The sequence below is a fragment of the Macaca nemestrina genome, chromosome 14, assembly GCF_043159975.1.
Source record: "Macaca nemestrina isolate mMacNem1 chromosome 14, mMacNem.hap1, whole genome shotgun sequence".
Classification (NCBI taxonomy): Eukaryota; Metazoa; Chordata; class Mammalia; order Primates; family Cercopithecidae; genus Macaca; species Macaca nemestrina.
In genome coordinates this window covers 84,750,152-84,771,108 of record NC_092138.1, presented here as the reverse complement: position 1 = coordinate 84,771,108, position 20,957 = coordinate 84,750,152, and the positions used below count along the sequence as shown (strand labels likewise).

The window sequence follows — 20,957 nt, the reverse complement described above, 5'->3', positions numbered from 1 at the left end:
ACATCTGCGAATCAGGTTCCTTCTGCGGTTCGGGATGCACATGGATTTTGGAGGGGGTACTGTTCAACCCGCCACAAACACTCAGCTCTTATTCTATGCTGGGTACTGTCCTAGCACATTGCAGGTGCCCACTCAACAATGCTAGGAGCTAGGAGCTATTATGATCCCCATTTACAGATGAGGAAACCAAGGCACTGAGAGGCAAAGTGACTTGCCCAAGGTCACACAGCAGTGAGTGCCACTGTAGGCTGCTTGGCTCCCACGTCCATGGTCTCAACCGCGCCTTTCCCAGCTACTCCACTCCCGGCTGAGGGATTCTGGGTAGGTCGCTTCACTCTTGGAGACTCAACTCCTCTGTCTGTAAAGGGGACAAATAGCGCCTACTTCATAAGCTTGTTGTGGGGATTCCCTGGAAGCCCGTGGCACGTGTAAAGTGCCTGGTACACAGCCAGCACAGAGTAGGTGCTTAGTGAATGGAAGCTCATAACAGTCATCATTCTTAATGTCTCTATTATTTGCAAAGGCTAGGACAAGCCTGGGGGCTGGAGAAGGAAATCTGGGGACAGGATACCTGGATTCTGGGCTTGGCTCTGCCCATAGACTTCCCTGAGGTCTCTGGCAAGCCACTTCCTCTCCTTGGGCCTCAGTTTTTTCCTGTGAGAAATGGGCCCAATCAGCCTTGACCTGCTGGCTCACAGGGCTGTGAGGTCCAGATGGTATGACTCAGCAGAAAGGCCAGGTCACTCCCCATCCTCGCATGACCCCAGTGACAGGTAGGGAATCTGAGGGGGACTTTTGGGGGGGGCGGAGCCCAACCCTGGTGCCCCAGGGCCCTATTGCTTGACCAATGCCTCTTCTGAAGCAGCCATCCCGGCCTCTTGGTACTGTTGACCCCAGCCAGGCTACAGGGATCGATCGGAGCTGGCCTTGGGGCTGTAATTGGCCCCAGCCGAGCAGGGCAAACACTGAGGTCACCGACAAGCCACAGGCCCCTTCCCCAGCCTCAGTTCACAGCTACCCTGGGCAGGGAGGCAGTGGCCCTTCTGTTGCTAGACCGAGCCTGTGGGATACACCAAGGCAGAGGAGCCTAGAGCCATGAGGAGCCTCGGGGCCCTGCTCTTGCTGCTGAGCGCCTGCCTGGTAGTGAGCGCCGGCCCTGTGCCGACGCCGCCTGACAACATCCAAGTGCAGGAAAACTTCAACGTCTCTCGGGTGAGGCTGCTGCTGTCTGTGGTGGGGTGGCTGTGGTGGGGTGGATGTGGTGGGGTGGATGTGGTGGGGTGGATGTGGTGGGGTGGATGTGGTGGGGTGGCTGTGGTGGGGTGTCTGTGGTGGGGTGGATGTGGTGGGGTGGATGTGGTGGGGTGGATGTGGTGGGGTGGCTGTGGTGGGGTGGATGTGGTGGGGTGGATGTGGTGGGGTGGATGTGGTGGGGTGGCTGTGGTGGGGTGGACGTGGTGGGGTGGATGTGGTGGGGTGGATGTGGTGGGGTGTCTGTGGTGGGGTGGACGTGGTGGGGTGGCTGTGGTGGGGTGGCTGTGGTGGGGTGTCTGTGGTGGGGTGGATGTGGTGGGGTGGATGTGGTGGGGTGGATGTGGTGGGGTGGATGTGGTGGGGTGGCTGTGGTGGGGTGGATGTGGTGGGGTGGATGTGGTGGGGTGGCTGTGGTGGGGTGGATGTGGTGGGGTGGCTGTGGTGGGGTGGATGTGGTGGGGTGGATGTGGTGGGGTGGATGTGGTGGGGTGGCTGTGGTGGGGTGGCTGTGGTGGGGTGGATGTGGTGGGGTGTCTGTGGTGGGGTGGATGTGGTGGGGTGTCTGTGGTGGGGTGTCTGTGGTGGGGTGTCTGTGGTGGGGTGGATGTGGTGGGGTGGATGTGGTGGGGTGTCTGTGGTGGGGTGTCTGTGGTGGGGTGGATGTGGTGGGGTGGCTGTGGTGGGGTGGATGTGGTGGGGTGGCTGTGGTGGGGTGGCTGTGGTGGGGTGGATGTGGTGGGGTGGATGTGGTGGGGTGGCTGTGGTGGGGTGGATGTGGTGGGGTGGATGTGGTGGGGTGGATGTGGTGGGGTGGCTGTGGTGGGGTGGCTGTGGTGGGGTGGCTGTGGTGGGGTGGACGTGGTGGGGTGGACGTGGTGGGGTGGACGTGGTGGGGTGTCTGTGGTGGGGTGGATGTGGTGGGGTGGATGTGGTGGGGTGGATGTGGTGGGGGCTGTGGTGGGGTGTCTGTGGTGGGGTGTCTGTGGTGGGGTGGATGTGGTGGGGTGGATGTGGTGGGGTGGATGTGGTGGGGTGGCTGTGGTGGGGTGGATGTGGTGGGGTGGATGTGGTGGGGTGGATGTAGTGGGGTGTCTGTGGTGGGGTGGATGTGGTGGGGTGTCTGTGGTGGGGTGTCTGTGGTGGGGTGGATGTGGTGGGGTGGATGTGGTGGGGTGTCTGTGGTGGGGTGTCTGTGGTGGGGTGGCTGTGGTGGGGTGGCTGTGGTGGGGTGGATGTGGTGGGGTGTCTGTGGTGCGGTGGATGTGGTGGGGTGGATGTGGTGGGGTGGCTGTGGTGGGGTGGATGTGGTGGGGTGTCTGTGGTGGGGTGGATGTGGTGGGGTGTCTGTGGTGGGGTGGATGTGGTGGGGTGGATGTGGTGGGGTGGATGTGGTGGGGTGGATGTGGTGGGGTGTCTGTGGTGGGGTGGCTGTGGTGGGGTGGATGTGGTGGGGTGGATGTGGTGGGGTGGATGTGGTGGGGTGTCTGTGGTGGGGTGGATGTGGTGGGGTGTCTGTGGTGGGGTGGATGTGGTGGGGTGGATGTGGTGGGGTGGCTGTGGTGGGGTGGCTGTGGTGATGGGGACTCCAGGCAGATGGGCCCTGCTGAGCAAGTGCTGCCTGTCTTGGGGTCTCAGGCTTCTACTCAGATCATCTGGGATTATGGGATCCTTTGAAGGGACAACTCTATCCCCTGCCATTCTGTGGGCCTCTTGGCTGACATTCTATGAGTCAAACATCCTCACCTTCTGCACTGTCCTCGTGGGCTCCAAGGGGAATCCTTGTGTTAATGGGAACCCACTCCAGAGAAGGCTTTGTCCTGCCTGCCACTACTCTGCAGCCCCCGTGCAGGCATCTAGCTTTGCCCAGACCTCTCTGCCCACCCCACTCCCAGCCCTTCCTTCTCTAATGACTCCCCTCTCCCTGTAGCATCTTTCCCTTAGCTCTTCCTGCATCCCCTGCCACATCCGGCCTGACTGTGGACAGACACCTGGGGTGGCACAGGGTGGACATGTGGCCAGCAGCTTTCGGGTTGGGCATGTGGGGCTTATGGGAAGAGGTGGAGCAGGACAGAGAATGGGGTTGGGGGACATTCAGAGGCTTGGGCACACGGAGAGACCTGGACTGGGGCAGGACACTCTCCTGCGAGTGTGGAGTGCCAGAGCTGCCTTCCAACCCCCACTCTACCCTAAATCCCGGGGTGGCTTTGAGCAGACCCTTGCCCATCTTCGGTTCAGTCTCCATGTCTCTATAAAGGATGTCAGAACCTTCTAGCTGTGGTGTCGTGTGAGTTTTGTTTACTTTTAGGGATAAGGAAAGGTCGTGGCAGAGGGGCAATGAGAAGCAGGTCCCTGTGGCAGTCTGGGACACAAAGGACGTGGGGCACATTGACCTGTTCTGCAGGAGCCTGAGGGCTCCTTCAGCTGTCCTGTGCGCTTTCAGGAGGAAGAGGCAGCAGGCCTGTCCTGAATGACCCCATCGTGTTCATCACACTTCTGAAATACTTCCTAACATGGGTTTGTGGGCTGCCTTGCGAGGTGGGGCTACCCCATCACTGAAAGAGTAAAAGACAGGACTCCAGCTCTTGGGGAGCAGTGGTTGATGAAGCTATGGAAAGATCCCACATCTCGATAAAGTAAGCCCTTCTGCAGGGCAGGTTGGGACCCCAGTTGCACACCTGCTTCTCCGGGCTCGCTGTGATGCCTGGAACTCCACTCTTAGGGATCTGTCCTCCCTTGAAGGTGTGTGGCCTCTGATTAGTCATAAGACATTATCCCTTAAAAGGATAAGTCATCTCGAGGAAAAGGAGGAGAAGGAGGAGGAGGGGGAGGAGGAGGAGGAGGAGGAGGGGGAAGAGGAGGAGGTGGTGGAGGGCAGGGAGCAGATGTCAGCCAGGTCTGCTGTGAGGTCTGAGACTGGTGCAGACCCCCAGAGCTCGCCTGCCTCCTAGATCTATGGGAAGTGGTACAACCTGGCCATCGGTTCCACCTGCCCCTGGCTGAAGAAGATCATGGACAGGATGACAGTGAGCACGCTGGTGCTGGGAGAAGGCGCTACAGAGGCGGAGATCAGCATGACCAGCACTCGTTGGCGGTGAGCATTGGGGTGGGGCCAGAAAGCTGAGAGAGACCAAGAGACCCACAACCTTCCCAGCCCCGTCCATCCTGGGAAGTTGCAGATGTCTGCTTCCAGCCAGGACCTTCCTGCTGAACCCCAGATCCCTCTACTCTCCTCCACCAGGACCGCCCTTTTCAGGTGTCCTATCTATTCCCTGAGGGCAGTGTGGCCCAGCACTGTGCCTGTTCTGCAAACTGCTCCTCCCCCTTGGGCACTCCTTAGCCCAGTGTGGGCACTTCAACTCCCCAGGGTCCCAACCTGGGAACTGGGCTCCTCTCTCCCCTGTCACCCATCATCAAGTCCTGCCCATTGTCCTCCTAAATCCCCCCAACCTGCTCACTTCTCCCTTCTCCACTGCCACCACCCTGGTCCAAGCCACCTCTTTCTTTCCTGGTTGTCTGCCACAACCTCTCTACTCTTTCCCCATCTCTGATCTCCACCCTTCCACCCCATCCACTCTTCACCCAGTAGCCAGAAAGACCTTTTGAAAACTCAAATCTCCTCGAGACCCTTCCATGACTCCCCACTGCCCTGGGAGTAAGATTCAAACCCTTGATGTGGCTTTCCAGGGCCCTCCCAGAACCCAGAACTCCCTGCCACACACTCTGCCATGTACTCTGAGTCTACCCATGTGGACCTTCTTTCGGTTCTGGAACTCTCACGCCTCCAGGTCCTTGCGCCTGATGTTCCTTTTACTGGGAGCACTTCTCCTCACTTCCCTGGGCTAATTAATTCCTGTGGATTCTTCGGAACTCAGGCTTCATGTCACCTCCTCCAGGAAACCCTCCCAGACACCCAGGTTCAGGTTACCGGCCCTTCTTTGTGCCGGAAGAGCACCTCACACATCCCCCCATGTGGTACTTCTCCCACTGACTGCATCTGCCTCTCGCCTGCCTGCCTGACCCACTCAATTGCAAGCTCCAGGAACCCCAGGGGATGGGGTCTGTTTTGCGCTCTTATGTATCCCTGGCATGTAGCACAGGGCTTGCCACATAGGTGCTGCCCAATAAGTGTCCATTGGATGAATAGTGCTCATGGTAGCAATAATAGCTAATACATATATAGTGCTTCCTCCAAGTTCTTTACATATGTGTCAGTTGATCCTCACACTAACCATGTGAGGTAGAAACTATCATGATCCCCATTTTATAAATGAGAAAACTGGGGCAAGAGAGACACAGAACAATACATGGATGAGTGCAGGAATTCATCACTCCAGCTCCTCCTGCGTCAGTATAATGTGTAGATTTGATTAAGGAAGGCGGTTTCAGTGCTGGCTTTGCCAGCAGGATGGCACGGATTGGTTTCTTCTTCTCTGTCCCTCCGTCATATGGAAAATGGGAGTCTCTCAGGGCTAGTGTGAGGATTAAATAAGACCTTTGGAGATGTTCATTTCCAAATTAGAAAGCAAACAAAACCACACAAACAAAAAGACTCCCCAAAACCAAGGCATTTGGAAAGAGCCCTGCAGGAGGGTTGAGTGTCAGGACGATGATCTCTACCGGGAGTGATCTTCCTTTTGATTTGTTCATTTCTAGGAAAGGTGTTTGTGAGGAGATGTCTGGAGCTTATGAGAAAACAGATACTGACGGGAAGTTTCTCTATCACAAATCCAGTAAGTGGAGTGGAAGACATGCACACTCTCTCCTTTGCTTGAAAATACCTTGATGTCCTCAGCTCCCCCTGCCTCTGTAACCGTTCCTCCCATTTAGCTGAGATGTCATCTAGCCTTCCCCCAAACAACTCCTCCTCTTCCTCCTCCTTCTCCTCCTCTCCTCCTCCCCTTCCCTCTCTCCTTCCCTGCCCCCCTGCTGCCCATGCCCGGAGTAGGGTGATGGTGCTGATTTCACCAGCCTTCATGTTTTCTTAGGCACCTCCTATCAGTTGATAAAAATTTAGTAAGCATCTACCATGTACAGTGGGCATGATGCAAAGTGAGAGAGGAATTTGGACATGAATTTATTTGTTAGTTCAGACAATGTTTATTGAATATGCTCTATGTGCCAAACAATTGTGTTAGGGCTGAACTTATGAATGTTTGGCTGGATAGATGGATGAAAGAAGAAATGATTGGTAACTGAATATATGTAAAGAATAAATGAGTCAATCAGTCAGTTGCCTAATAGGTAAATTGATGGAGTGATAAGGGAAAGAAGGAAGGAAGGAAAGAAGGAAGGAAGGGAGATGGATTGATGTATGGAGAGGATAGATGGATTGAGTGATGGTGGATGAATTAATATGAGTACATGGAGGATATAGATGGGTGAATAGGGAGAGACTGAATATGGATGAATTGATAAATGGAGATATGGAAGGCACGGGTGGATAGATGGATGGATGAGGAGATGATGTGTGGGTAAACAGGTGACAGACCTCCAGCTAGAACAGTCTTCTGACTACTGATCCCTTTGGTCTGCCTGCACCTCCCATGCAGAATGGAATATAACCATGGAGTCCTATGTGGTCCACACCAACTATGATGAGTACGCCATTTTCCTGACCAAGAAATTCAGCCGCCGTCATGGACCCACCATTACTGCCAAGCTCTACGGTAATGGCTTATTACTAGATGTGCCCACTGGAGTTAAGGGTGGGAGGACATTGATTTATGGACAGTGGAGTGGGTAAGGGCAGGGAGTTTTGCTTTTTCTTTCTGACAAAACTCCAGTTTGGAGAAAGGTACAATCGTTGAGTCTCCCTGGAGGAGGTGAAATTCCCTTTTTTTGATCTCTAAAATTCCAGGCCCAGAGAATTACACAGCCTCCAGGCCCTTAAAAGAACCAGTGGGGGCTGGGGGCTGTGGCTCACACCTGTAATCCCAACACTTTGAGAGGCCAGGCAAGAGGATTGCTTGAGGCCAGGAGTTTGAGACCACCTTGGGCAATATACTGAGACTGCATCTCTACGAAAAATTAAAGAATTAGCTGGGCATAGTGCATGTGCCTGCAGTTCCAGCTACTCAGGAGGCTTAGGCAGGAGGGTCACTTGAGCCCAGGAATTTGAGGCTGCAGTGAGCCATGATTGGGCCACTGCATTTCAGCCTGGGCAACAGAGCAAGACCCTGTCTCAAAAAAAAAAAAAAAAAAAAAAAGGGATCGAGATCGAGACCATCCTGGCTAACACGGTAAAATCCCGTCTCTACTAAAAATACAAAAAAACTAGCTGGGCATGGTGGTGGGCGCCTGTGGTCCCAGCTATTCGGGACGCTGAGGCAGGAGAATGGTGTCAACACGGGAGGTGGAACTTGCAGTGAGCCGAGATCGCGCCACTGCACTCCAGCCTGGGTGGCAGAGGGAGACTCCGTCTCAAAAAAAAAAAAAAGGGGGGGGGGGAAGAGTCCTCCGTGGGGACTCAGGAGACCTGGGTGGGAACCTAGGCAGGCCCTTCTTCCTCTTGGGAGCCTGTCTTTCCCTAAGTGTATCGAATAGATTCAACTGCATCAATAGTTTTCAAATTTTCCATAAGGGAAAATCACTGGGCAAAATCATTTCAGGCCCTTCCACTCCAGGCACCTGGTGGTTCTAGGTGTCTCCTCTGCTTCCTCCTTGCAGGGCGGAAGCCGCAGCTGAGGGAAACCCTCCTGCAGGACTTCAGAGTGGTTGCCCAGGGTGTGGGCATCCCTGAGGACTCCATCTTCACCATGGCTGACCGAGGTACATAGCAACCCCCTACCTCAATATCCTGTCCCCTCTTCATCCCTTGTGGGCCCCAGAGACCATCCCAGCCCCTGGGTCCTTACTATAATCCTCTGAGATAAAGAGGGGCCACAGCCTCCCCTCTGTAGTGAATCGGGAAGCCAATGGATTTGCTCCAAGTCTCACAGCTTATTCTTAGCAGAGCTTAGACTAGAACCCGTTCAGTGTTCATTCTACTGCCATGTGTCTCAGGGAGGTTGTAGCCAGAATCCATAGATACCTCTTCAGAGGCAAATAGTTTTGGGACTAAAAGGATGGGCTCAGGAATCAGAGTGTTACAGGATCCTTGGGGCATTGCTTTTCTGGCTGTAAACCTCTGTGGCTGGTGGTGCCTTTGCCTGAGTTTTGCTTGGGTCTGCTGGGCTTGTTCCACCCACTTGGCCTGGTAGATTATGCTATGCTTGGCTCATGCTACTGGCCTGGATCCCACACCTACAAGGGAGACTGCGACTCAGGCATGAAGCGGCAAGGTGTGTATGAGTGAGCGTGGGGTCCAGCCACTGTAGTCAGACATGCTGGCTGCTGCCATGGGGTGGGCAGCTCCAGGTGCTGGCATGGGTGCCAGCACTCTGTAAGGGTGTGGCTGGACCAGGTGTACCACAAGCAGATTTCTCAGCTGGCACCAGGGAATGGAGTGGTGCCTGGAAGCTTGGAGATGCCAGGAACTGCAGGGCCCCAAAGAGGGAGTCACAGTCCTGGCTCGGGGAGCTCCCAAGTCTGGGCTCCCCAAAGGACCCCAGCATTTCTCTCCTTCTCTTCACCTGCAATGTGGTGAGCAAGGGGCATGTTTCAGCCCTGTTTGTGTTACAGTTAGCCTTGCCATTTGATGGGTCCTAAGCTCTTGTCCCGTGACCAGAAAGAATGAGGTATGCAGACAAATGTAGGGTGAGCGAGATGAAGGGGAGCTTTACTGAGCAACAGAACAGCTTGGAGGGGACCTGCGTGGGCAGCTCCTTTCTGCAGCCAGGGTGTTCTGATGAGTGTTCAGTTCCTAGCAGAGCGGAGACCCGGGAATGGGAAGCTCCTCTCCGCAGGCAGGTCATCTGCTGAGGCTGCAGCTCTCAGCAGAGAGGAGGCCCTAGAGTGGGTGTCTCCTCTCTGCAGGCAGGTCATCCCATTGTCTCCCCTTGTCTCTCTGTCCTCTCTTTGAATCTGGCTGAGCCTGGGGTTTTCATCTCTGTCCTTTCCTCAAGTCTGGCTGAGTCTGGGATTTCTATGGGCGCTCTGTGTGCAAGTTTGTACTGACTGGCCCATGGGCAGCCATGGGTAGGCCCAGGGAAAAGCACCACAAGTTCCCCATCTGGTTCATGGGACTGGTGGCCCAGCCCCCAGGCTTCAGGCCCTTCCCGGCTTGAAGGTGGGGCTTCACCGGGGACCAGCCTCCTTCCACTCAGGAGCCTGTCTGCCTTCTGCTGCTATTCATGGCACCCAGGCTATTCATACCAAGGGGCGCCTCCAGGCCAGTGCCAGCTGCCATCAGCCCCCACTTGGCCTTCCTCTCATGCTTGTTGACACCCAAAGTCTGGAGGGGGCTGAGGCAACCGGGAGCTGGCATGTCAGCACTGCCCTGAGCGTGTGCACACCTGTCCAGGCTTCAGCAGCACCCTGGCTCAGACCTGCTCTTGCTCCAAGATAAAGCAGGCACCAACAGCAGGGAGAAGCCAGGCAGTGGGAGCAGTCATCCTGGAGTCTGCGGTGGGCAGGGGACCTTCCTGGGCCTCTGAGAGTGCAGACATGCCTGGGTCCACAGCCACAGCAGCGCAGCTGCTGCTGCACCTGGGGAGCTCCTGCCCCACCAACTCAGAAGGGGCAGGGCTCCCACTTGTGCCCAGCTCTCACCAGCTCAATGGGGTGTGCAGCCCCAGCCGCACCCCCTTGCAGCCTGGGGCAGGGGCTGTTGGTGGGCCCAGACCGGTGTCTAGGGCTGGGGTGACATTGTGACACGCTCCCTCCATGGCCGCAGCACTCAGGGGTGGCCTGAGGCTCCCCTTGCCTGGCTCGCAGCCCTGCCCAAAGGGTGCCTCCAGGAGTGGATTGTAGGCCCCAGGCCCAGCCATCCAGAGTGTCAGGCTTGGCGGTCACCCCAATGTGGGGTGGACCCTGGGGACATGGCCCCCGGTGGCTTCACACAGAGCCTCCTCCCGAGGCACAGGAACCCGGTGCCCTCAGTGGGGTGGGCCTGGTGGCCGCACCACTGGCTGGGTCCCTGAAGTGGGTGCCACTCCCATTTCCTCCCCCAGGCCCCCGAAGCATAGCCCACACCCCAGGCCCAGCCCTGTGCTCTGTGTGCAAGCACAGCAATGCCCTGGGCCCAATTCTGCCCCAGGCGCCCTCTCTGCCCAATTGTGTTGCTCCCCTGCTGGCAGGTGACTCAGCCCAGCCCCACTGTGACGGCCCCCAGGGTGGCAGGCTCCAGGGGCTCCCAGAGGTGGGATCCGGGGACTGTCAGCCTCCTCCCCACGACCTCTCTGCAATGATGGTGGGCGAGAAAGGCAACATGGGGCCAGGGTCTGGAGTAACAGACCCTCGTGCCTCCCTGCTGCAGCTAGTGTGATGGCAGCGGACACTCCGGATGGCCCACTGCTGCCATCAAGAGCACCTGGATTCACACTTAACTGTGTGGCCTCTGGCTAGTCAACCTCTCAGGGCCTCATTTCCCTCATCTGTATATTGGGCATAATAACACCTTCCTTAGAAGTTGCTGTAAAAGGCAATGCAATATAAGCACAACAGCACTGTGCTCATAAATGCTCAGTGTTAGCTCTTGCTATTCTTGCCATGATGCCGATAAAATGATGCTAGTGGGGTGGGGTGGGGTGGACAGATGGTAATGATGGTTCAGTCACCAGTCCGTTGCTTTTCCAGTGAATGGCCTTGAGCAAGCCACGCAGGCAGGACCATTCATGAAGTGGACTAAGGCATGACAAGTTCCCAGCACGATGCTCACCAAAGAAACAAATCTGGGTCTAGGATGGCCCCTGAGCCTGGTCCTGTTATTCACTCCTCTCTCCTGCTCTGTGGCCTAGGTGAATGTGTCCCTGGGGAGCAGGAACCAGAGCCAATCTTAATCCCGGTGAGTGCCTGATCCCCCGACCCCATCCCACGCCTTCCCACCCCACTCTGCCCCAGGCATGCTGCACACTTGATCCTGCTGCAGAGGGAGGCAGAGTCATGGGGAGGGGTTGAGAGGAGGCAGTGATGGGCATGAGTGTTGAAGTCAGACTCACTGGGGCTCCATCTTGATTCTGCCACCTGGGCTAGTTGCCAATCCATCTGGACCTCACTTTTCTCATCTTCGAAACGGGATAATTACACTTACCTTCCAGGCTTGTGGTAGAATTTAATGACATACAGAAAAGTCCTTAGCACAGTGCCTAAAACTGTCTAAAAGAAGTAAAACACTTAATAATGAAATAGTAATAATAATGAAATAATGATATTCAGTCCATGAAAATAAATCAATTGATGTTCCTAAAAATCAGCAAACCTGAGAACAAGCAGCTTCTCAAACCATCTCTTTTCCTATATTGCCTTCTGATTTTGGGGCTTTCTTACGCTTCCCTTTTATTTTCCTGCATTTTGCCATATTGATTACACGTTCTTCATTCTCTTTTCTCTGATTATTTGGAAAATCATATATCCTATTCTACCGATGTATGTATGTACATGGGTATATGTGTGTGTATATCTATGTGTGTATATCTATGAATATATATGTTTATTTAGAAAAATATTCTTGAAAATTGCAAAACTATAAACCCCCCACAAAAAGACCAAATGTCCTTGTTCCTATGTGGAATTAACAGTTAACACATTAGGTATTTGTTCCTATATTTTAAAAGAAAATGACTATTGATCTTACAAAACTAATAAATGGTCATTATGAAGAATTAAAGGAATGTAGAAAAGTATAAAGATAAGTAAAAGTTTTTTTTTTTTTTAAATCTCACCACCTCAAAACTATCAGCAGTCACACAGTTTCTGGAATCTTGCCACACATATGGATAAAAGGACTTATAGAAAAAAGGACAAATGGATGATCAAATTTAGATATACTGTTATTAAGTGGGATTATGTTACAAGTGCTATTTCTAGTTTTTAAAAGCATTAATTGTGGTTTTATTCGAATTTTTTGTTTAATTGAGACAGAGTCCCACTCTGTCACCCAGGCTGGAGTGCAGTGGCATGATCTTGGCTCACTTCAACCTCTGCCTCCTAGGTTCAAGTGATTCTCTTGCCTCAGCCTCCTGAGTAGCTTGGATTACAGGTGCCCACCACCATGCCTGGCTAATTTTTATTTTATTTTATTTTATTTTAGTAGAGACAGGGTTTTGCCATGTTGGCCAGGCTGGTCTCAAACTCCTGACCTCAGGAAATCCACCCACTTTCGTCTCCCGAAGTGCTGGGATTACAGGCATGAGCCACTGTGCCTGGCCTTCTGAATTTTTTCTTAAGGAAACTGAAGTGGAGTTCTTTTTTTTTTTTTTTTTTGAGATGGAGTCTCGCTTTGTCGCCCAGGCTGGAGTGCAGTGGCCGGATCTCAGCTCACTGCAAGCTCCGCCTCCCGGGTTTACGCCATTCTCCTGCCTCAGCCTCCCTAGTAGCTGGGACTACAGGCGCCCACCACCTCGCCCGGCTAGTTTTTTGTATTTTTAGTAGAGACGGGGTTTCACCATATTAGCCAGGATGGTCTCGATCTCCTGACCTCGTGATCCGCCCGTCTCGGCCTCCCAAAGTGCTGGGATTACAGGCTTGAGCCACCGCGCCCGGCTGGGAGTGGAGTTCTTGAACTTCAAATAAATATTTATTCACAAGAGGATTTATGTCTTAAAGATTCTTCTAACGTCAAGGTGGTAAAAAGACATTAAAGAGGCTGCCATCACTGTATATTTTTAAAGAGTATATTTATTGTCTCCGTAATTTGAAAGACAGACAGGAGCACTCTCTTTGAGAGTGAAACTCTGTGGCAACTCTTCTTTCTTCTGTCTTTTTCATTGTCTAGATCGATACCATTCCCGTCTTCTCTGTCTCCATAATCCCATCTTTTAGGAGTAGTTCTCTATTTTAGTGGATTCTGTTCTTACCTTTAGGGAATATAACCACAGCTTCTCTGTTCCTGAGTTATTTATTCCTATTATTCTCTTAATTAGTGCCATTTCTTTGCCAGGTGGTGTTTTTGAGGAGGGTTCATGAGTGTTTCAGTCCATGAATTCTCCCATGTTTGAGAAGGTCTGTCAGTTTCCTTCATATTTGATGCCATTTTGCTTGTTTGCAACAATCTCGGGTCGTGTGTTCCTTCCCTTAGAACTTTGCATATGTTACCCCATTGTTCTCAAGTGCTGATTATTGCTATGAAAAAGCCCGAGACCCGTGTGATATTTCTTCTCTTTGTAGGCAATTTGTTTCTTCTGTTAAGATGCCTGGGAAAACTTTATCATTAAAATCAACATCTTAATAAAACCTGTCTTGATGTTGAAAATTCGGTATAAAAATTTATTGGGGGTTGGGCGCAGTGGCTCATTCCTGTAATCTCATCTCTTTGGGAGGCTGAGGCAGGAGGATCACTTGAGGTCCGGAGTTTGAGACCAGTCTGAGCAACATAGTGAGATTCCATCTCTACAAAAAGTGTTTGTTTTTTTATTTGTTTTTTAAATTAGCCAGCTCGGTGGGTGGCACTTGTAGTCCCAGCAACTCTGGAGGCTAAGGAGGGAGTATTGCTTGAGCCCAGCAGGAGTTCGAGGTTACAGTGAGCTATGATTGTGCCACTGCACTCTAGCCTGGGCAACAGTGAGATCTTGTCTCTATTTAAAAAAATACATCCTGGGCCAGGTGTGGTGGGTCACGCCTGTATAAAAATGCAAAAATTAGCCGGGTGAGGTGGCGCATGCCTGTAGTCTCAGCTACTCGGAAGGCTGAGGCAGGAGAATCGCTTGAACCGGGGAGGCAGAGGTTGCAGTGAGCTGACATCGCACCACTGCACTCCAGCCTGGGTGACAGAGCAAAACTCTGTCTCAAAATAATAATAATAATTATTATTATTATTATACATCCTGGAATTCAATGTTCTCTTTTCATGTACAGATTATATTTCTTCTGTGTTTGAGGGATATCTCTCTTGGTATCATTGAGTTTATTTTCCATTCCCTTTGTTGGGTTTTGCTACCTCGGGAACGCTTGTTTTAGCATCTGGGAGCATCTTTGCCTTCCACATCTACTAGTTTCTCCCCAGTTGCTTTCATGTCTTTGTCTTTTCCATCTGCATTCACTGGGATTATTACCAGTCTCTCTTCTATGACATTCATTGCATTTTTAGCAGTCATTTCCTTCTGCAGACAGTCATTTCATTCTGTTCCTTGCTATTTCTATTTCTAATTTATTCACTGGCTCTGAATTTATGTTGTTTTGGTTCTCAATTTGTTTCTGTAGGCTCGGATTTCTTCTTTTCATCTTATTCTGTTGTTTTTGCTCATGCCTGTAATCCTAGCACTCTGGGAGGCTGAGGCAGGAGGATTGCTTGAGGCCAGGAGTCACGACCAGCCTGGGAAACATAGTAAGACCCCATCTCTACACACACACACACACACACACACACACACACACACACACACACACAAACACGTGCGCATAAATGCATGTTCTAATTAAGTAATTCTATAGCTTGAAGGCATTGAGGAATTTCCTTCTGTTTCTTGAGTTCTGTTTTCTTCTGGTGTCACAGGTTGGGTTCCCCAGGACCAACACCTGTAGGGGAGAAAGCATGAAGGCAGGATTGGGCAGAGGAAGCAGTCCAGCTGCGATGCAGTTACAATGCCTCAGCCAACACCACAGGGACCTCTGATACTTCAGAGATGTCCCAAGATGCTGCAAAGGGGCTGAGTCCTAATATCCCTGTGTTGATCAGTCTGGGAGGTGGGCATGACCTTGGGTGAGATGACTCCTTTAGCTGCCACAGTCCCCAGGCTGACCCCTGGGAGCTGTCTGACAGCAGCACTGTCGGCGACTGAGGAAGTACATCCATTGCTGAGGGGAATCCAAGCAGTTTATGAAAGTGTCCACCACAGTCAGGCTCTTTCTCTTATTCAGGTTATTTATTTTTTTATTCACTTCCGAAGTGGGTTTGGGTAGTTTCTGTACCATTTCTCTTCATCTTGCTCCTTCTTAGTCAGCTTTATGCAGATTTTCTGTTTGTTCTGGTACAGTGGGAAGTGCCATTTACTCCTTGGCCCTCTTCCCAATAAATATGAGCCCACTCCCACCTCCCCCCAGCCCCATCCTACTTTAGTGTAAGATCTGGGTATTTTATGTTTCATCAACTTTTGTAAAGTCCAAGGAAATGGTGGGGGTGGCGATGGGGTGAGGAGCTGCCCCGAGGTGCACGTGCGTGTCTGAATACCATCTGTGTGTTTCCTGGGGCTGCCATAACAGAGAACCACAAATGGGGAGTTAAACAACACCGATGCGCTGTCTCACAGTTCTGGAGGCCAGAAATCCAAGATCAAGTTGCTGGTAGGGTTGGTTCCTTCTGCGGGCTTCGAGAAAGTGCCGTGCCTCTCCCATGGCCTCTGGTGGTTTGCTGGCAGTCTTTGGTGTTCCCTGGCTTGTTAAAAGCATCATCCCAATTCCTGCCTTTATCTTCACAGGGAGTTCTCTATGTGTGCGAATCGCCCCTGTTTATAAGGACACCACTCATATCAGATTAGGGTCCACCCTAATAATCTCATCTTAATTTGTTGCATCTGAACAATCCGATTGCCAAATAAGGTTACATTCTGAGGTTCTGGGGGGTTAGGACCCCAGTATATGAATTTTGGGGGACACAGTTCAATCCATAACATCCTTCCTCTGCTTCTGTTTGGAAGGACTGCTGAATGTTCTGGATGGGGCCCATTATCCCTGGAGAGGGGGGGCTGGTGTGATATAATCCATCCCACAGCAACGTGTCCTGGAGCACTCAATTGCATAGCCCTGGAACTTTTACTGCTATTCCTCCCATTCCATGAACTCCATTTTTGCTTTTTACTCCTTTCTCTCCAAAAGGCATTTTCACTACTCCTCTGTCAGGAAAGGAAAGGGATGGAGTGCCCCTCAATTTTCTCCTTCTGGATTTAGAAGTATTAGGAAAAATTCTAAATCTGATGACATACCAGGCCTAGAGGTTGGAGGGCACAGCTGAGCCATTCTATTCAGTTCCAAAATGTCTTGTGTTTTTTTCCTTGGTTGCCAGTTTTAAAGTTTTTGGCTTTAAGTGGGACTCCTTTCTTTGTTTGAGTGATACTGATGACAATTTGGGGACTGGGGTTATGCTTTTAAACTCATTTTTTTGGCTAAATATTAGGTTTTGGGGGGAGAACTCTAGAGGAGAGTTTCAATTTGCTATTTTAATTCAGATGTCAAGTAAATCTGTATTTCTTTATCAATGTCAAGAATGAAACCACAGCTAATGACTCCCCTTGCAAAAGAGTGAAATATAGCACACTTCTATTTCCCCTGTTTCTCACCATGATTATCCTTTCAGATTTTTCCTCATACCTGTTTTTGTGGATATGATCGGAAATTGTTTACATTTTCTACCTTTATTTTTTTAAAAGAATTGTTTCTAAATATTTCCAGTAAATCACGTAACCATGTTAGCAATTATTTATTATTTAACTCTATATTTTATTGGCTTTATACCTTATCATTATTTCTTTGCCATTACATCTTTAATTTCTGGCATTTAGATTCCCTTCTCAATTGGTGGGACTATGTCTACAAGTAATTTTTTCAGGAAAGATACATGGGTGGCAAATGTCTAAATCCTTGCAAGGCTGAGAATGTCTTTCTGTGGTTTTATCTTACGACCAGTGGTTTGGATGAGTGCAGGATCCCAGGGTTACAATCTTTTCCCTCTTAAAACCCTCAGATATTTCTCTGGGGCTTCTGTCATTAAATGCTGTCATTTACTCTGAAGGCCACCAGGCTCTTTATTCTTTGTCCCTAGGAATGTCCAAGAAGGAGCTCTTCACTAATTTTGCCGGATTCCCCTTTTCCCTCTAATTGGGCAACTCGAATCTTTCTTCAACTCAAAAAAAGTTTTCTTTTATTATTTCTGTATTGATTTTCTCTCCTGGAAATCCTATTATGTGGGTTTATTTCCCATAGCATAGAAACTGCACTTCATCATCTCTATGGTGTGGTTAAATTCAACATCATTTTAATGTTCAACAATTTTCTACTTTCACATACTCATTTCCATCACTGTAGGCTCCTGTTATACGAATGTATGCCATCTTTTTTTGTTTGGTTGGTTTTGTTTTTTGGATGCATATCATCTTGAATTTCAGGGAAGGTTTAAGTGTTCTTCTGTTTCTTACTGCCATCAACCTGAATTCCAGAAGATCCAGAATATCTCCCATTTAGTGAGGGTATTTCTTCAGCCCAACCCAATTCTGGCAGCTGCAGTTTTTAACTTGTCCCACGACTTTTCTCCATTTCTCTATCCTCATCAAGGAAAGCCTATATGCCACCAGCTTAAGACTGGTCTGGAAGACAGAGAAAGTCCCTGACAGTTTTCACAGTGTTCTGTTGCCCCTGAAAAGGTGATGAGAAATTTTGAGATTACTACAGCTACCTTCTCAAGTTCCAGGTCTCACCTGTGGGCAGGGCTACTGCCTACTGGCCAGCAGTTTCCTGCTCATCTCTTCTATAATTGCCTTGGGATCCTGCCTCAGGGACTCTACACCCAGAGGCCCTCTTGACAGCTTTGGCAACCTGCCCTGCTCTGCAGTCCCCACCACCACAATAAGGAGTTAGGATCAGTTCCAGGGTCCCTTCTTTCTCTCTGGAATTTTTTTTTTTTTTTTCCTGCAAGCAGCTGATGATGATCTGGTCAGCACTTCCTGTAAACCAGTTGCACCTGTGCTCTGCTGTGCACCAATGCCTTCACATCTTTAGTGTGAGGGTGCTGCTCTCCCCTGGTTTCAAACTCTGGGAGATACCCTTTCCTCATTACTGTATTCCTTTAGGCACTTCAACTAGAAGTTGGATATGGGGCTGTTGTCATACCTCATGGTTTTGAATTTCACTTCAGATCAGAAATCTGTCCTCTGATGCCCATTCAGGAATTCAGGTTGATACTTTTGGGAAAGCAGTCCTTTAACCAGTCTAGGAGCTGTGTTCCTACCTGCACCCTGATTCCCAAAGCAAGTTGTTCATGTATATATTCCAGGGTTACAGGAGACAATAATGGTAAGGGGTCTGCAACTGCTTCTTCTCTTTCTCTCCCCCGCAGAGAGCCCGGAGGGCTGTGCTACCCCAAGAAGAGGAAGGATCAGGGGGTGGGAGACTGGTAGCTGATGTCACCAAGAAAGAAGGTAATGAGCACCTGCCTTTTCACCGCCCCCCACATCCCCCCCGCCATACTCCAGAAAGGAAGGGCCGACAGTTGACTCACGCTGGCTGCTCTTATCACTGCAGTCTCTTTATCTGTTAGAGACTCAAGGGCTAGACTGAGAAAAGGCAAATCAAGTACTCTGCACTCTGCCAGAGGTTGTGGGGGCAGAGAGAGGAGCAAGAAGCATGGTCCTGAGCTTGAGATCTGTCAGCTCCATGATGAGAAGCTGGTTCTTGCCCTGTCTGTATGACTGTGTGGCCTCCTAGCCTTGGTTTCCTCATCCATATTATGGGATAATAGCCTGTGGGGCTGAACATCAGGGCTTTTGTAGAAGCAAGTTGGGGAGGGACATGGGAATGCTTTGTGCAGTTGACAGTGTTCATGAACAACTTCCTCTCCAACTTAATCAGCAAACACTGAACCCTGCTCTGCCCCAGCCCCCGTGCTGGGCACTGGGATCATATAGACCACTTGTGTCATTTTGGAACTTCTGGTCTAGTGGGGGAGGCATCCAAGGGAGAAGGTGATGGACCCAAAAGGAAGGGTCAGCTAAAGGGCTGGGGGAGCTGAGAGGTTGGTGGGGTGAAGGGATCAGGAGGACTTCATGGATAAAGGGGAAGTCACGCGGTGTCCAGGCATCCAGGTAAAGTTTTATGGAGGGTGGCATTCTAGGGGGCAAGGAACAATGGGAGCAAAGGCAGGGTGGGTGGGACTTGGTGAAAAGATCAGGCTGGCGAGTGTGGGTGCTGGTGAATATGTTATCAACTACTATTAGAGTTTGGGGGCAGACAAGACCAATACAGGGGGACAGTGGGCCTGTGGTTCACTGGTAACTCCCCATGACATGGAGTGGAACGGGCATTGGTTTTGGAGACAGGGTTTTGAATCTTAGCTCTATGTGATCCTGGGCAAGTTACTTCACCTCTCTGAGAGTCAGCTGGCTTATCTAAAAAGAGTTGATAATCCTTTTAGTGAAACTTAAATAAGATGGCACATATCAAGTGCCCAGCCTGATAATGGGTACACAGTCAACACTTGGTCAGTGCTGCTGGTCTGCCCCTCCCTAGATTCCTGCCAGCTGGGCCACTCGGCCGGTCCCTGCATGGGAATGACCAGCAGGTATTTCTATAATGGCACGTCCATGGCCTGTGAGACTTTCCAGTATGGCGGCTGCATGGGCAACGGTAACAACTTCATGACAGAGAAGGAGTGTCTGCAGACCTGCCGAACTGTGGGTGAGTGCAGGCCCGCACCCCTGTGCACTCTGCACCCTCAGGACCCTGTTCCTCCAGTAAACCACCTGTGAATTGGAAAGGTAGCTAAGATAGGGCATTCCAGTGGCAGAACTCCAGGCAGTTTCCTGAAATCATAGGAATTCCACCTTTGGATGTGGAGGACCTCGGGCAAATAATTTTCTTTCTGTGGGCCTCAGTTTCCCCATCTGTCAAAAAGGGATGAGGTGTTCTAGATGAGCAGGGCCCTCTGGCTCCGCAGTCTCATGTATGTCTGATCAGCAGTCACAGGGTTTCTCATGTTCCATGCCTCTCTCCACTCCACAGCGGCCTGCAATCTCCCCATAGTCCGGGGCCCCTGCCGAGCCTTCATCCAACTCTGGGCATTTGATGCTGTCAAGGGAAAGTGCGTCCTCTTCACCTACGGGGGCTGCCAGGGCAACGGGAACAAGTTCTACTCTGAGAAGGAGTGCAGAGAGTACTGCGGTGTCCCTGGTGATGGTAGGCAGCCCTGCAGGGTGCCAGGCTGGGCTGAGGGGCTGTTGGAGTCGAGGTGGGAGAGCCCTGGGAGGAGTAGGGGTTTGGAGAGCTGACTTCTGGACTCTGTTGTGCAGCCCATCTACTCTCTGAAATGGGGCCGAGCCTGGGGCCTTACCCCAGCTGGATTTGGGCCTTGGGGAGGTACTAGCCAGGCACTGGCAGAGGGTATGCAGGGCTGACTGAGGAGTGGTGCAGAGCTGGGTTCTAATTCTGCGCCTGCAACATTGAGCAAGTGCCAATCTGAGTGTCAGTATTCTCTTGTAAAATGGGACAAAGCACCTGCCTCCCAGCCTTCCCAGTACCTGACGCGGAGTTAGTACTCAGCTAACAGCAACTGCTACTACTAATGACGACAACGATACAATGACAGTAATAGCATTCCAGGGAACAGCAACTATTCAAGATGCTGGTGCCTTGATTTTCCCACTGGAAAATGGCACCTGCGGTAAACCAGAAGAGGAAAAAAAAAGCTGATCATTTCGTGGAATGCCCTTTGGAGATAAATCATCAGCAAGCAGAGGTTACTGGCCCCAGGCAACAGCTGCCTTCCCTCCCTTGAGTGTCCCTGCCCACAGACCCCTCCCTGAGTCTCTCTGTGTCCACAGGGGATGAGGAGCTGCTGCGCTTCTCCAACTGACAACTGGCCGGTCTGCAAGTCAGAGGATGGCCAGTGTCTGTCCAGGGGTCCTGTAGCAGGCAGCGCCAAGCAACCTGGATTCAAATAAAAACTAAATTGTGAACTCCTGAAA

General features: G+C 51.1%; 1 protein-coding gene across 1 annotated transcript; it reads left to right on the top strand.

The window, feature by feature from the left end:
- The first annotated feature begins 996 nt into the window (after positions 1 to 996).
- AMB (alpha-1-microglobulin/bikunin precursor) lies at positions 997 to 20,957 on the top strand. The gene is made up of 10 exons (XM_011750368.2): positions 997 to 1,212; positions 4,203 to 4,345; positions 5,908 to 5,984; positions 6,804 to 6,920; positions 7,921 to 8,022; positions 11,091 to 11,137; positions 18,335 to 18,416; positions 19,504 to 19,671; positions 19,996 to 20,169; positions 20,814 to 20,957. The coding sequence occupies exons 1-10, from the start codon at positions 1,096 to 1,098 to the stop codon at positions 20,843 to 20,845; spliced, it is 1,059 nt and encodes a 352-aa protein (XP_011748670.2). The 5' UTR covers positions 997 to 1,095; the 3' UTR covers positions 20,846 to 20,957.